The following is a 14,296-nucleotide window of genomic DNA, read 5'->3' as shown; positions in this document are numbered from 1 at the left end:
GTGTCACGGACTAGCAATCCAGCCAACTAAGCTAACCGACCCCAGTGAGGGAAGATATTGGCTCAGGATATCCAGATATAGAATCAGTCTGGGTGGAGCTAAGAAGCAACAAAGGGCGGAAAACATTAATGGCAGTTTACTATCCAAACACTAATCATGGATGACTTTAATCTACGTGTAGATTTGGAAAAACAAATTAGCAATAATATTATGACGGATGGGATTCCTGGAGTGCGTACAAGATGGTATAGTGTGTCAAGGAACCAACTAGGGAATCCGCTATCCTAGATTTCTTACCATAGATTCCCTACAGTGCAGAAGGACGCCATTTGGACCATCGAGTCTGCATCGGCCCTTGCTCCGATAGAGCATCCTACCCTAGGCCCAATACCCTGCCCCTATCTCCGTATCCCGTAAACACATCTAAACTCTTGGGCAATATTAACATGGCCATTCCACCTAATCTGCACATCTTTCGACTTATGGTATTATGCAATGGGAAGGGAGCAGCGTCCGTAACATGATAGAATTCTTCATTAGGATGGAAAGTGAAGAAGTCTGAAACTAGGGTCCTAAATCTAAACAAAGGAAACTACAAAAGGTATGAGGTGTGCGCAAACTTAGATAGATTGGGGAACTTCATTAAAAGTCATGATGGTGGATAGGCAATGGCTAATATTTAAGGAACAAACGAGTGCATTGCAACAATTATACATTCCTTTCTGGCGCAATAACACATGAAAAGTAGCCCAACCATCGCCAACAAAAGAAATTAAGGACAGTATTAAACCCAAAAAGGAGTCATATAAATTGCTGCAAAAGATAGCCAACCTGAGGATTGGAAGCAGTTCAGAATTCAGCAAATGAGGATCAAGAGATTGATTAACAGGGAGAAAATAAAGCATGAGAATAAACTTGCAAGTAACATAAAAAGAGACTGTAAAAGCTTCTGCAAGTACATAAAAACAAAATAGATTAGTGAAGGCTTGCAGTCCAAAAGGAGAACATTTATCTGAGAGAACAAGGAAATGGAAGAGCAATTAAACAACTACTTTAGTTCCAACTTCACAGAGGAAGGTACAAATAACTTCCCCAAAAATGCGAAGGAACCAAGGATCTTCGTGAGAAGGAGGAACTGAAGGGAATAAGCAAAACCAAAAAAAAAATAGCACTAGAGAAATTAATGGGACTGAAAGCAAATAAATCCCCAGGGCCTGATAACCTATATCGCAGGAGGTGCCCGTGGAGATAATGGATGTCATGTTCCAAATATCTGTATATTCTGCAACAGTCCCAGCAGACTGGACAGTGGGAAATGTAATCCCGCTATTTATAAAAGGAGGAAGAGAGCAGGGAATTGCAGACCAGTTAGCCTAACATCTGAAGTAGGGAAAATGCTAGAGTCTATTATAAAGGATATAATAACAGAACACCCAGAAAATATCAATGAGATTAGACAAAGTCAACATGGATTTATAGAAGGGAAATCATACCTCACCATCCACTGGAGTTGTTTGAACAGAACTAATAGAATAGATAATGGTGAACCAGTGGATTTCGATTTTCAGAAAGCTTTTGATAAAGTCCCACATAAGAGGTTAGTGCGAAAGATTACAGCGTGTGGGATTAGGGGTGATATGGATTGAGAATTGATTAGCATACAGGAAACATAGACTAGGAATAAATTGATCCTTTTCGATGTGGTGGGCGGTGACTAGTGGGTTCCTCTATGGGTCAGTGCCTGGCCCCCAGCTATTCACAATATACATCAATAATTTGGATGAGGGAACCAAATGCAACATTTCCAAATTTACTGACACCACCAAACTTGGTGGGAATGTGAGTGGTGAAGAGGGTGTTAAGGGGATTCAAGTTGATTTGGACAAATTGAGTGAGTGGGCAACTATATGGGAGACACAATATAACGTGGATAAGTGTGAAGTTATCCACTTTGGATGGAGAAATAGAATGGCAGAGTATTATTTATATGGTGATAGATTGGGAAATATTGATGTCTTGGGCTGGTTTAGCTCACTGGGCTAAATCACTGGCTTTTAAAGCAGACCAAGCAGGCCAGCAGCACGGTTCGATTCCCGTACCAGCCTCCCCGGACAGGTGCCAGAATATGGCGACTAGGGGCTTTTCACAGTAACTTCATTGAAGACTACTCGTGACAATAAGCAATTTTCATTTCATTTCATGTCAAAGGGATCTGGATACCCTTGTACACCAGTCACTGAAAGACCCCTCTGGCGGTGGGGTCTGGAACAAGGCATAGTCTTAGGATACAGGGTCGGCTACTTAGGACAGAGATGAGAAGAAACATAGAGTGTGGGAGTATGGCGTTGAGATAGAGGATCAGCGATGATCATATTGAATGGCGGAGCAATGTGAAGGGCCAAATGGCCTACTCCTGCTCCTATTTTCCATGTCTCTTTGTACAGAATGTTCTAAATTCCCACTGCTAAATTTGGAGGTGGGGCAAGATTCCAGTGTGTTGGGTTTTAAATCAGCATTGATGGGACACTGATGGGATTCCCGACATAGATCAATCAGACAGTCGGCCGACCGTTAACCTATCATGAAAGTCAGGAGAAGGAGGTTCCATACTAGTCTCCCGACATCCACTGCTGGCAGGAGCGGACAATTATACTCCCATGATTCCTGACACTAATGCAACATGAGCAAGCAGCCAGGGAAAGGGAGCAAATTAGTAAAGGTTTTGGCAACACTGAATAAGAAGCATTCAGATCATCCTGATGTTCAGCTGAAGGAAATTCTAGCTTCCATGACTTGATGTTCGACAGGGAGTCTGAAAAGATAGGGAATTGTGAGGGAGATGGGCACAGACCTAAGAGGTGATGACACACTCTAGGATCTTTTAGATCTGTGGGAAGAGTGAGAAATGAGGAAGTAATTGGAAATATGAGGAACTGGGAGCAGCCTTATTTAACGGTAAAATGAAGGCATCAGCTTTAAAGGGCAAGATCCTAGGGAGAGTCATTTTAATGCCTCGTGCTTCTTACCCAATGGAAATCCACTTGGATACCACAATTCATGACTTCCTGATAGGCAGTACAGCTGCCTTGCCAAAATGGACAGGGTCCTAATCCATGTGTGATAAACTACCGTCTTCTCCACATTTACCTGATTTCAGGCGGGTAATGTTTTCCCAGAGACCAGCAGCTGCTGCAGTCAACTTACTTGCTTGGGTGGCAAATAGACTGGTGGCTTGTTAGTGAGGCCCAGTAGGTAAAATCACTGTGGCCTTACACTGCCGTGAGGGGGGCAGGGAACTACCCAGAAGGAATGGTCATAATATCCACTCATGTATATAATGAGATGCAGACAGGCAGTGGTTGACACACAGGATGACCAATGAACACACAACACAGAACAACCAATCACCAGACAAGCCACCACCACTTTAAAGACTCCTGCTTTTTTCGGGACCCAGACACTGAGACAGTCAGAGTGCACAAGTCAGTGAACATTATTGCCATGTGGTAGCTAGTAAGTCTGGTCGAACCAGTAAGTGGTCGTCAGTAGGATTAGTAGAGTGCCAACCCACAGCTGAACATGTACAGCCGTTCGTAGTTCAAATAAAACCGTGTTGGATCATCTCCGGTGTTAGATGTTTGTTTCTAGCTTCCCTGCATCCAGTTGCAATCAACGTCGAACCAACCCGCCTAGCACATCAGGAATAAACAGTTCGGACCAGTGTTCTTATTTCCCCGTTTTACTGGTGTTCCATTTTAAAGTATACAAGACCAGTCCATATCTCCCTTCATCTACTTGTGGAGGTACAACAGAGAGTCTCTCACTGTCAAACAAAACTTCATCAACATATTTCTGGTGGGGCTCTAACCCTACAACTCCCCATCCCCTTCCCCATCATACATCTGGCCTGTCGAAGGTTATACTCTCCGAGCATCAGTCAGTACAAGTACTCAATGCTATCATTATTATTTGATTCATATGTATAGCATATTGATAAAGTCCTCGTGCAATTTCAATAACTTTGGATGGGCACCTGAAAAAAGTAAATTGCAAATGGCCTATCAAGGCACAATTCTTTTAAATCAAATTTTTTTAAATTTCAGATGCTGAAACAGATTGAAAATGGCAACAGTTGAATAAGTATGAATGATGATATTAGCATTAAAACACAAAGCCAAAAATAAACAGAACGTAGCATTTAAAGAAATAAAAGGTAGTTAACAATATATCGGAATTAGCAATGCATTCCCAGCCATCTACTATTCACCAGGTTTAATATTGCACATGCATGTTTTTCATTGGCTCATATTATATATATTCCACAGACCCTGTTACATTCTGGTGCTTGGCCGGTAGGAATGATGCACAGAAGAACGTCCAGTTTTTGATTAGTTAAAGTGTTTTGTTATAAAATAAAATTGTGGTAAAGCCAACTATGAGAAATATATTACAAACTACTAATACTGGTAAATTATCCTAGAACTACTGCAAGTACAACTATCCACTAACACGACTAACTCCCAACTCCTCAAGGTACAGAGTTACGTGGTAGATTTACACTGCCACCTGCTGTTTGGAGGTCATTTACATCATTATATACATGATGCTTATGCATATCATCACAGATCCTTTTCATGATGCTTGGATTTCCATGACCGTCAGAGATTGTATCTAAAGTTTAACAAAATAGCCACTGAAATGGAAGAGAAATAGTTGTTTCATTAAAACCAATGTGCATTCGAACAACCTCGAACATAGGAAATATGAGCAGAAGTAGACCATTGGCCCGTTGAGCCTGCTCCACATCTCAGACAGATCATGGTTGATCACCTTACCATTTACTCCATTTTTCCTCACTATCCTCATATCCCGACTATCGTTAGCACCCAGATTTCTGTCATGAACCTGCTCAGCGTCTGAGCTGCCACGGCCCACGGGAATAAAGAATTAAATTCATCAAAAACTGTTTTAAAATCTTGAAGAAAAAAAGTCTAAATACTTTCAAGTTTCATGCCAGTCCCAAAGAGGGTCACTGTCCTTAATTCCCAAACATTCCCACCTGGTATAAACTAAAACCAATATATATTTTTGGTACACAATAACTTACATTCACACTGATTCTATGAGCTCAGGATTTACTCACCCTTTGTCTGCCTAAACTTATTTTACAGTCTGCGATGGTCATATCAATTAGTATACAGAAATTCCTGGTCTTTCCACTTGGTCCTATATTATCTGATCTTTCTAACAGCCCAGCCCACAACCGACATATTGATGACTGCCACAAAGGGGCCATCTTCCTTTCACAATTCTGATGAAGGGTCGAATCTGAAATATCAATCATCCTTTCGCTTTTCCACACACAGATCTGGCTGCGTTTTGTCATTAGAGCTCCAGCGTTTTTTTTTTCTTTTTCTCTCTGTTCAGCCATCATTCCTCAAAGTGCGGATTTGAAGCCCTTTGAGACATCACCATATGTCTGAGTGTAATCTGCTTGCGGAAGATTCGCAGAGTAGCAGTTAACACAATACCTGGTCAAGATGGGCTTCAAAGTCACCCTACAATAACCACTGGAGAGAAAACACTTCCGGTAGCATGGTGGTTAGCATAAATGCTTCACAGCTCCAGGATCCCAGGTTCGATTCCCGGCTGGGTCACTGTCTGTGCGGAGTCTGCACGTCCTCCCCGTGTGTGCGTGGGTTTCCTCCGGGTGCTCCGGTTTCCTCCCACAGTCCAAAGATGTGCGAGTTAGGTGGATTGGCCATGCTAAATTGCCTGTAGTGTCCTAAAAAGTAAGGTTAAGGGGGGGTTGTTGGGTTACGGGTATAGGGTGGATACGTTAGGCTTGAGTAGGGTGATCATTGCTCGGCACAACATCGAGGGCCGAAGGGCCTGTTCTGTGCTGTACTGTTCTATGTTCTATGTTCTATATATGCGCGACAGCCTCATGTTCACAATGTAAGTTTTCTGAGATTCTGGGAGAAGCTCATTTCACTCATGCTTCCTCATTGACAGAAATACCAATTGTTCTATTCACTAGAGTTAAGTGCCTGATGGATGTTTAATATGGTGGGCTTTCTCGAAAAGAGAAGATGCAAGGCTCCTGCCAGCTCTGCAGCTGGCAGTGAGATGCCCATTGTCTTCCATTAAATACTATGCATGCTGTTTGATTAAAATTGTCATGTAATCTCTTTAATGAGCACCATCAGCCAATTGAACTGGCAGACGGTTGCCTAACAATCCTCTGGGTGGCCAGTCTTAGACTTTGACTCCAAGATGATGCTTTGCTCTAAATGTGGGCTGAACGGGCATTTCAGCTCAAGACTCCTTTTCGACCCCTTCTTTTTAGAACTCTGCCCTTCTAAAATCGGTTTGAGGCAGCTATCAGGAATGCCTCTAAATATTGCTCAACCCAATACGGCATTGGACAGGCACATAGACCCAATAAGATAAGCACAATGAGTTTTAGTTTTGCCTTGCCTCATATCCAGAAACTTCTGAAATATTCCAAAACGAAGAAAGAAAAATCACTGGAAAGGAATAACAATTGAATGAAGATTTATTATCACCTGAGATATGAAGTTAATGGAACACTCCATTTTGGAGAGCTCCAGGGTCTGTAGGTCCAGCATTTTGACTACTTTCTCAGCCAAGTTGTTGATTTGATTAGCTACACTTGCGAGAGATTGGGCAGCAAAGGCCTTGGTTTCTTCAAAAGCTTTTGTCTTGTCTTTAGCCTGTAAGACAAATAAATTATTTTAGGTCCCATTTTCATCAACAGAATGTAACATTCCCTCCACATACGTTTGCGAAATGTCAAGTAATGTTGTCCACTATTTTTGTAAAAATCTATTCCTATGGGAATTATGGAGTACAATTATTATTTATTTATTTATTTGTGAGATTATTTAAAGCTAACAATCATCTTCAAATCCATTCATTGCAATATGCGCTGCTGCTTTTGTGTTAGAAACATGTTGAAAATACAATTTCACTTGCTGCACTTAATTACATATGTAAAAAGAATAATGTACTCATTTTTCACAAGCCCTTTCGATTGCTCTCCATAATGTATTATTTTTATTTGTTCATGGGATGTGGGCATCATTGGAAATTAAGGTCAGCATTTGTTGCCCATCCCTAAGTGCCCTTGAACTGAGTGGCTTGCTAGGCCATTTCAGAGGGCAGTTAAGCGTCAAGCACATTACTACGGGTCTGGAGTCACATTTAGGCCAGACCGTGGAAGGATGGCAGATTTCAATCCCGAAAGGGCATTAGTGATCCAGATTTTTTTTTATAACAATTGATGATCATGGCCACCATTATTGAGACTTAGATTATAGATTTTGAAGATTCATTGAATTTAAATTCCACCAGTTTCCATGGTGGAATTTTCACCCATGTCCTCAGAGCATCAATCTGAGTCTCTGGATTACTTGTCCAGTGACAGGACCATAGCGACAGCATCTTTCTATTCTATTTATAATGGTATTTTAAAATAATTGCCTCTGTCATGCACAATGGAGATGTGCATTGCCTACAACAACAATATGGCAGCAGCTCTTATGATACCAGGAGCTCATTTCACCTCAATCTTCAGCTGTTAAATGTCCCAGGCTCGGGGACACATGACTTCCTGTAGGTTCTCCTCCAGACTCTAGCTGGATACAGCCAGGTGACAGGAGTTTGGAGAAACTCAGGGACAGGCCCAACTCAGTGAAGCTAGCTGTCTAGCAACGAGCTGAAATTATGCCAGTAAGTAGAGGCTGAAGTGCAGACTCAAGAATCCTGAGAGACTAATCTCAGAAGGCGAGATTGAAAACCTGTGAGGTGGGCTATTGTGAAAGCCGAATGGGAGCAACTTTTAGACAGAGTTACAAAGTGAGATCTTTGAAGCTAAAGCAGGGAATCCTTTGTGAGACAGAATTTCAATGAGATTGTCTGACTTGATGTTTACTGATGTCTGAGTGGGTTCTTGCAAAATCCATGGACTCTGACCTGGTTGCATCTGTAATTTATTATGTAGAATGGTGAGTTCGACCACATTTCATTTGTTAATTCACATGTACCTCATACTTACCCTGAATGTCAGAGTATAAGATACATATTGTAAAGCGTTTATCTTTCTGGACTTGTATAGTAAACTTTGTTTTTGTTTGTTCAAAACCTGTGGATTTTTGTGACTTTTTTTTCCAAACCCTCAACCTTTATCTGCTCTAAACAAAACATTGTTGGTCCCTAACCAGATCTCCCCCAATATCCAAGTGTCCAGCCAAGCCTCAGATGTCCCCCACACCCTTCCCCAGTGCAGAGAGAGTCACTTCATTGGGTATAAAATGGATCATGGGTAGGTTAGGAGGGATCACATTTCAGTGAGCATATCACAGATACACCAAAGTAGCTGACAGAGGCTACGACAGCCGCGGGCCCACACAGACGGAGGACTGTTGGAGGCCAGGCCCGTACCAAGGCCCAGGATGATGAAGGGCCTCTGTTCATGGCCACAAGAAACCTATTGTAGATGCAGGGACAGGCAGGAGAACATCTGGCAAAGCTGCCAGAGATATTGTCCAGACATGTATCCTGATGGAGACAGGTATCCAGGTCATTTATTCTGCCATGTCTCAGGTGGGTGAGTACTTGGTTTCCTCTATGGAGAGGTTGCCAGCCATCATAGAGACCCAGGTTCAGCAGACCTCTCAGTGTATGTTTGGTACATGCTCAGACCTGCATTCCATCACTCTAGCCATGGACTCCAAGCAGCGGTCACCAAGCAAGAAGGGGGTGTGCCACTTGAGCCTCCCTCCAGGTACTCCTTATCCTCTGGTGGTCAACAACGTACATTCCCGGAAAGGGACGTAGAAGAAGGTGTTTCCTCTCAGGGCGCCCTGAGAGTGGGTAGCAATGCCTCAGCCACTCTGCTGGTTCCCCCATGCCTCACGTACGCAAGACCGAAGAGGATGAATCCATGCAGGAGCCCCTCAGCATGCCTGAACTCTCTGGGCCTCAGACAACCAGAGAACATTTGTTGTGGAATTACTTATGTCTGTCTATTATTGGCTGCTAATGCTGTTCGGCACATAAGTAGTCCTAAGTTGTATCTTCACTAGGTTGACACCTCGTTTTTCAGTGTGCCTGATGTTCTTCTTGGAATGCTGTCCTGCACTCTTCCTTGAACCAGGGTTGATCCCTGGTTCGTGGTAATGATAGAGTGGGCGATATACCAGGCTGTGAGGTTGCAAATTGTGTTTGAATATAGTTCTGCTGTTGCTAATGGCCCACAGCGCCTCATGGATGCCCAGTCTTCAGTTTCTAGATCTGTGTGATGTCTATTCCAATCAGCACATTGGTTGTGCCACGCAGCACGATGGAGAATGTCCTCAATGTGAAAACGGGACTTTGGGCAGCACGGTAGCCTTGTGGATAGCACAATTGCTTCACAGCTCCAGGGTCCCAGGTTCGATTTCAGCTTGGGTCACTGTCTGTGCGGAGTCTGCACATCCTCCCCGTGTGTGCGTGGGTTTCCTCCGGGTGCTCCGGTTTCCTCCCACAGTACAAAGATGTGCAGGTTAGGTGGATTGGCCATGATAAATTGCCCTTAGTGTTGGGTGGGGTTACTGAGTTATGGGGATAAGGTGGAGGTGTTGACCTTGGGTAGGGTGCTCTTTCCAAGAGCCGGTGCAGACTCGATGGGCCGAATGGCCTCCTTCTGCACTGTAAATTCTATGATAAGGACTGTGCGGTGGTCACTTCTACCCATACTGTCATGGACAGATGCATCTGAAGCAGGCAGATTGGTGAGGATGAGGTCAAGTATGTTTTTCCCTCTTGTTGGATCCCTCATCACCTGCTGGATTCACATTCTAGCAGCTATTGTCCTTTAGGACTCGGCCAGCTCGGTCTGTGGGGGTACTACCGAGCCACTCTTGGTGATGAACATCAAAGTCCCCACCCGGAGTATATTCTGCCCTCTTGCCACCCTCAGTGCTTCCTCCAAGTGGAGTTCAACATGGAGGAGTACTGATTCATCAACTGATGGTGGCTGATACGTGGTAATCAGCAGGAGGTTTCCTTGCCCATGTTTAACCTAAAGCCATGAGACTTCATAGGGTCCAGAGTCGATGCTGAGCACTCCCAAGGCAACTTCCTCCCGACTGTATACCACTGCCGATGAGACAGGACCTACCCAGGAATGGTGATAATGGTGTCTGGGACATTATCTGTAAGGTATGATTCTGTGGTATGACTATGTCAGGTTGTTCCTTAACTGGTCTGTGAGACAGCTCTCCTAACTTTGGCACATGCCCCCAGTTGTTTGAAAGGAGGACTTTACAGGGTCATCAGAGCTGGGTTTGCCGTTGTTGTTTCCAGTACCTGAGTCGATAACGGTGGTCCGTCCAGTTTCATTCCTTTTTTGTGTTTTCATAGCGTTTGAAAACAACTGAATGGCTTGTGAGGCCATTTCAGAGGGCTTTTAATAGTCAACCACATGGCTGTGGGTCTGGAGTCACATGTAAGCCAGATCAGGAGAGGATGGCAGAATTACATCCCTAAAGGATATTAGTGAATCAGGTGGGCATCGACAATCGACAATGGTTTTGTGGTCATCATTAGACTTTCAATCCCAGATATTTTATTGACTTTAAATTTCACTACCTGCCATGGTGGGATTCAAACCCGTGTCCCAAGATCATTAGTGCAGTGGATTACTAGTGCAGTGACAATACTACTACCACTCCTTGGTTCGGGATTGAGTATTTCTGACTGGCCCCAAAGCAAGCTTTTGAGTGGTTATCCCCAAACACACATTAGGCATTCCTGCCAGGCACGTGGAGATCTCAACTAACTCTGGCATCATAAGGGAGGTGTGCACACCACTAGAGATCCCATTTCAGATGGTCACAGACCAATGACACATTAATTGAGTGGTACTCCTTTGTATTTATGAAGGTTGGAAGCTGGTCGCAGGGAGCTCTTATCACCACATGCGTGCAATCGATTACCCCCTGCACCGGTTGGGAACCCACGATGGCACCAAAGCCTACTGATCTTACAGACAGGCTCTCTGGATCCATACTGAAGTCCACAAACCCTCCAACACTTTTAAAGAAGGTGACTGGCCAGATGCAACAATCTGTGGCTGTCTCAGAGATGCCACAGATGGAATTCTGGAAGGAGCTGTTTGATGCCTGTGGTGATATGCATCACTGTAGAAACACAAGGGGTTAATGTAAGTACACGTAAACTAGCTAGACACTAGAGGGAGCACCAGAGACATGTCACACAGACACTCAACCAATAGGTCAGTAAGATAGGACACGACCGATGGGCATTCACACAGAGGTGACACTACCACAGGGGGGCATTACACCAACCCATATATAAAGAACACAGCACACATGATCTTCCTCTTTCCAGTGGGGACACTCAGTGAGTAGAGACACAGGGTTGATTCAATATCACACCCACCACGTGGATTGTAGCAGACTGGTTTGTCAGTCTGAGTAGCTATAGAAGGATCAACAGTAGAGGCGAACCTAAGTAAGAGAATTGTAAATAGTTCAATAAACATGTTGAAATTATCTCCACGTCTGAACCTTCCTTTGTCAGAGTGAACATCAAGGAAGCCGCTTATGCTATGCCAAGAGCATAACAAGACAATGCTAGGGCAGCACGGTGGCCTAGTGGTTAGCACAACCGCCTCACGGCGCTGAGGTCCCAGGTTCGATCCCGGCTCTGGGTCACTGTCCGTGTGGAGTTTGCGCATTCCCCCCGTGTCTGCGTGGGTTTCGCCCCCACAACCCAAAAACGTGCAAGCTAGGTGGATTGGCCACGCTAAATTGCCCCTTAATTGGAAAAATGATTGGGTACACTAAATTTATAAAAAAAAACAAGACAATGCCTAGCTCCACTGTCATTGGGTTCCTTCCCAGTCCACAGGGCCGCAAGTCCCTCTGAAGCAGGTTAATGACTAAACATCCTCAGTCATTTTTGTCATAACCTTTCTGTCACATTCTGGTAGTTTTGGCGTGTGCAGTGGGCTCTTTGCCATGCCATTGCTCATTGCACTGGCCCCTGGTTGCCTTCAACTTGGTCAGACTCATTTTCCGGTGCCCCGCCCCCACCTTCCTTGTTGGCTTTCTGGCTGCTGTTGTACATGACTCAATGCCATCCTTCCTCTGCCCTATTTGTCGTCCATCCAAGGCTTCAAGAACCCTGGACGGACAAGACCCATCTTGACCCCAACAAGTGAACAGAGGGCTGAAAGCAAAGGTTTGTCCTCAACTGTTGACTTGGAACCTCCACCAAAACCTTGCATCTATGGACAAAATGGAGATCACCCTGGTCTTCTTTACCACAGCCTTGTCTTGCTCTCAATGATTCAACCTTTCCTCAATCACTCTTAACAATCCCTCGTTCACTCTCCATCCTCATTTTGTCACCTTCAACTTTCCCTTGTTCAGCCTCGACATTCTCTTGATAACCCTCAATCTTCCATCAGTCACCCTTAATCTTCCCTGCTCCATGCCAGCTTTTACCAGTTGTGAAAGTGAAGACCCATGTTTGCCGTGGACCACCAACTTAATCCCAAAGGTAGCATCAAATTGTAAATCTTGTGCTATAATAAATATTCATCGCATGCATGTTCATTTTGATTGGTTTCCCACCATGTGCCACTGGCATTGCCATCTCACTTATAGAACATAGAACAGTACAGCACAGAACAGGCCCTTCGGCCCTCAATGTTGTGCCGAGCCATGATCACCCTACTCAAACCCACGTATCCACCCTATACCCGTAACCCAACAACCCCCCCCTTAACCTTACTTTTTATTAGGACACCACAGGCAATTTTAGCATGGCCAATCCATCTAACCCGCACATCTTTTTTGGACTGTGGGAGGAAACCGGAGCACCCGGAGGAAACCCACGCACACAGGGGGAGAACGTGCAGACTCCACACAGATAGTGACCCAGCCGGGAATCGAACCTGGGACCCTGGAGCTGTGAAGCATTTATGCTAACCACCATGCTACCCTGCTGCCCCTAGACTTCCGAGCTGTCTTCGGGACAATTTGATGCTTCCAACCTGACGTTGGAAACTTCGCTTTCCCTCCCATTGACCACCTCCACCCATCTCTTTCCCCAACTCCCTGTTTCAGCATTAAATTCTGCCCCATATAATACCTGATGCCACACAGGTTTAGAACTTTAGTTATTGATGGTTTTATTGGTTTCTTGTACAGAGTTTGAGTTGCAGAGTTTATATTGTGCCCATTCCAAACTTAAAACAACAGTAAACTGGAGCTGGCGTGAGAAAGGAGTATTTGATTAATAAAGATTTGAGCTACTAAATCACATACTCTCTCAAACTCACCCTGTTGCATGGTTAACGAATGTCAATCATAGCTATCGAGGTCAATAAATCACAAACCCCAATCCCATATGTTTATATCTTAATCATTGCAATAGACAAATAAGCACGTTTAGCAGTAAAATCAGTCATTTCATTGCCGTTTCATGGAAATAGCCCCATCAGGAATGCTTTTGATAACTAAAGAATTTACATTAATTGCGATGCATTAATGAGAACTGAGCATTATTTTCACAACTTTACAAGTAAAAACTGAATAATAAATCACTTAGTGCACTTTACCCAAAAAGAAAAATATTCATTTATTTATCTTCTTACCTATTATAACCCGCACAAGATCAACGGGGTTGGAGCAATCGGTCTCCCCATTTAGTCCCGCTGAATATGAGCTCCCCTGTGAGGATTTAGCGCTGCTCCAGCCGGCAGTGAAGGAACTGCACGAGTTTGCGCATGCGCCAAAGGGCTGGCGTGATCTCGCGCATGCACGGAACCGCTGGCATGTTTTGGCGGATGCGCGGGGGGATTCTCTTCTCCACACCAGTCATGGCGGTGCCCTACAGGGGCCGGAGCGGAAGGAAGGAGTGCCCCCATGGCACAGGCCCGCCCGCAAATCGGTGGGCTCCAATCGTGAGTCAGGCCACTGTGGGCCCACCCCACCCCCCTGGTGTCAGATCCCCCCCCCTTCGAGGACCCCCCAGCCTACTTAACTGCCAGGTCCCGCCGGTACGTGAGCTGAGTGATTCACGCCGGCGGGACTGGCCAAAAATGGCCGGTCGCTCAGCCCATCTGAGCCCAGAGAATTGCTGGGGGTGAGTGGGGGGGGGGGGGGGGGGGGGGCGCTGCCAACAGCCCCCGACTGGCGTGGCGTGAATCCCGCCCCCGCCTGAAAAACGGCGCTGGAGAATACAGCAGTCGGCATCG

General features: G+C 44.8%; 1 protein-coding gene across 3 annotated transcripts in view; it reads right to left on the bottom strand.

The window, feature by feature from the left end:
• LOC119954195 (abl interactor 1-like) overlaps nucleotides 1-14,296 on the bottom strand; it is a 45,397-nt gene that overhangs the window by 27,545 nt on the left and 3,556 nt on the right. For all 3 annotated transcript variants that reach the window (XM_038779205.1, XM_038779206.1, XM_038779207.1), the window contains exon 2: nucleotides 6,570-6,737. In XM_038779205.1, the coding sequence (XP_038635133.1) occupies nucleotides 6,570-6,737 (168 nt within the window). The remainder of the gene's footprint in view (nucleotides 1-6,569; nucleotides 6,738-14,296) is intronic.

Source organism: Scyliorhinus canicula, chromosome 19 (assembly GCF_902713615.1).
Source record: "Scyliorhinus canicula chromosome 19, sScyCan1.1, whole genome shotgun sequence".
NCBI lineage: Eukaryota > Metazoa > Chordata > Chondrichthyes > Carcharhiniformes > Scyliorhinidae > Scyliorhinus > Scyliorhinus canicula.
The sequence above is the reverse complement of the archived record's forward strand: the minus strand, read 5'-3'. Positions and strand labels throughout refer to the sequence as shown.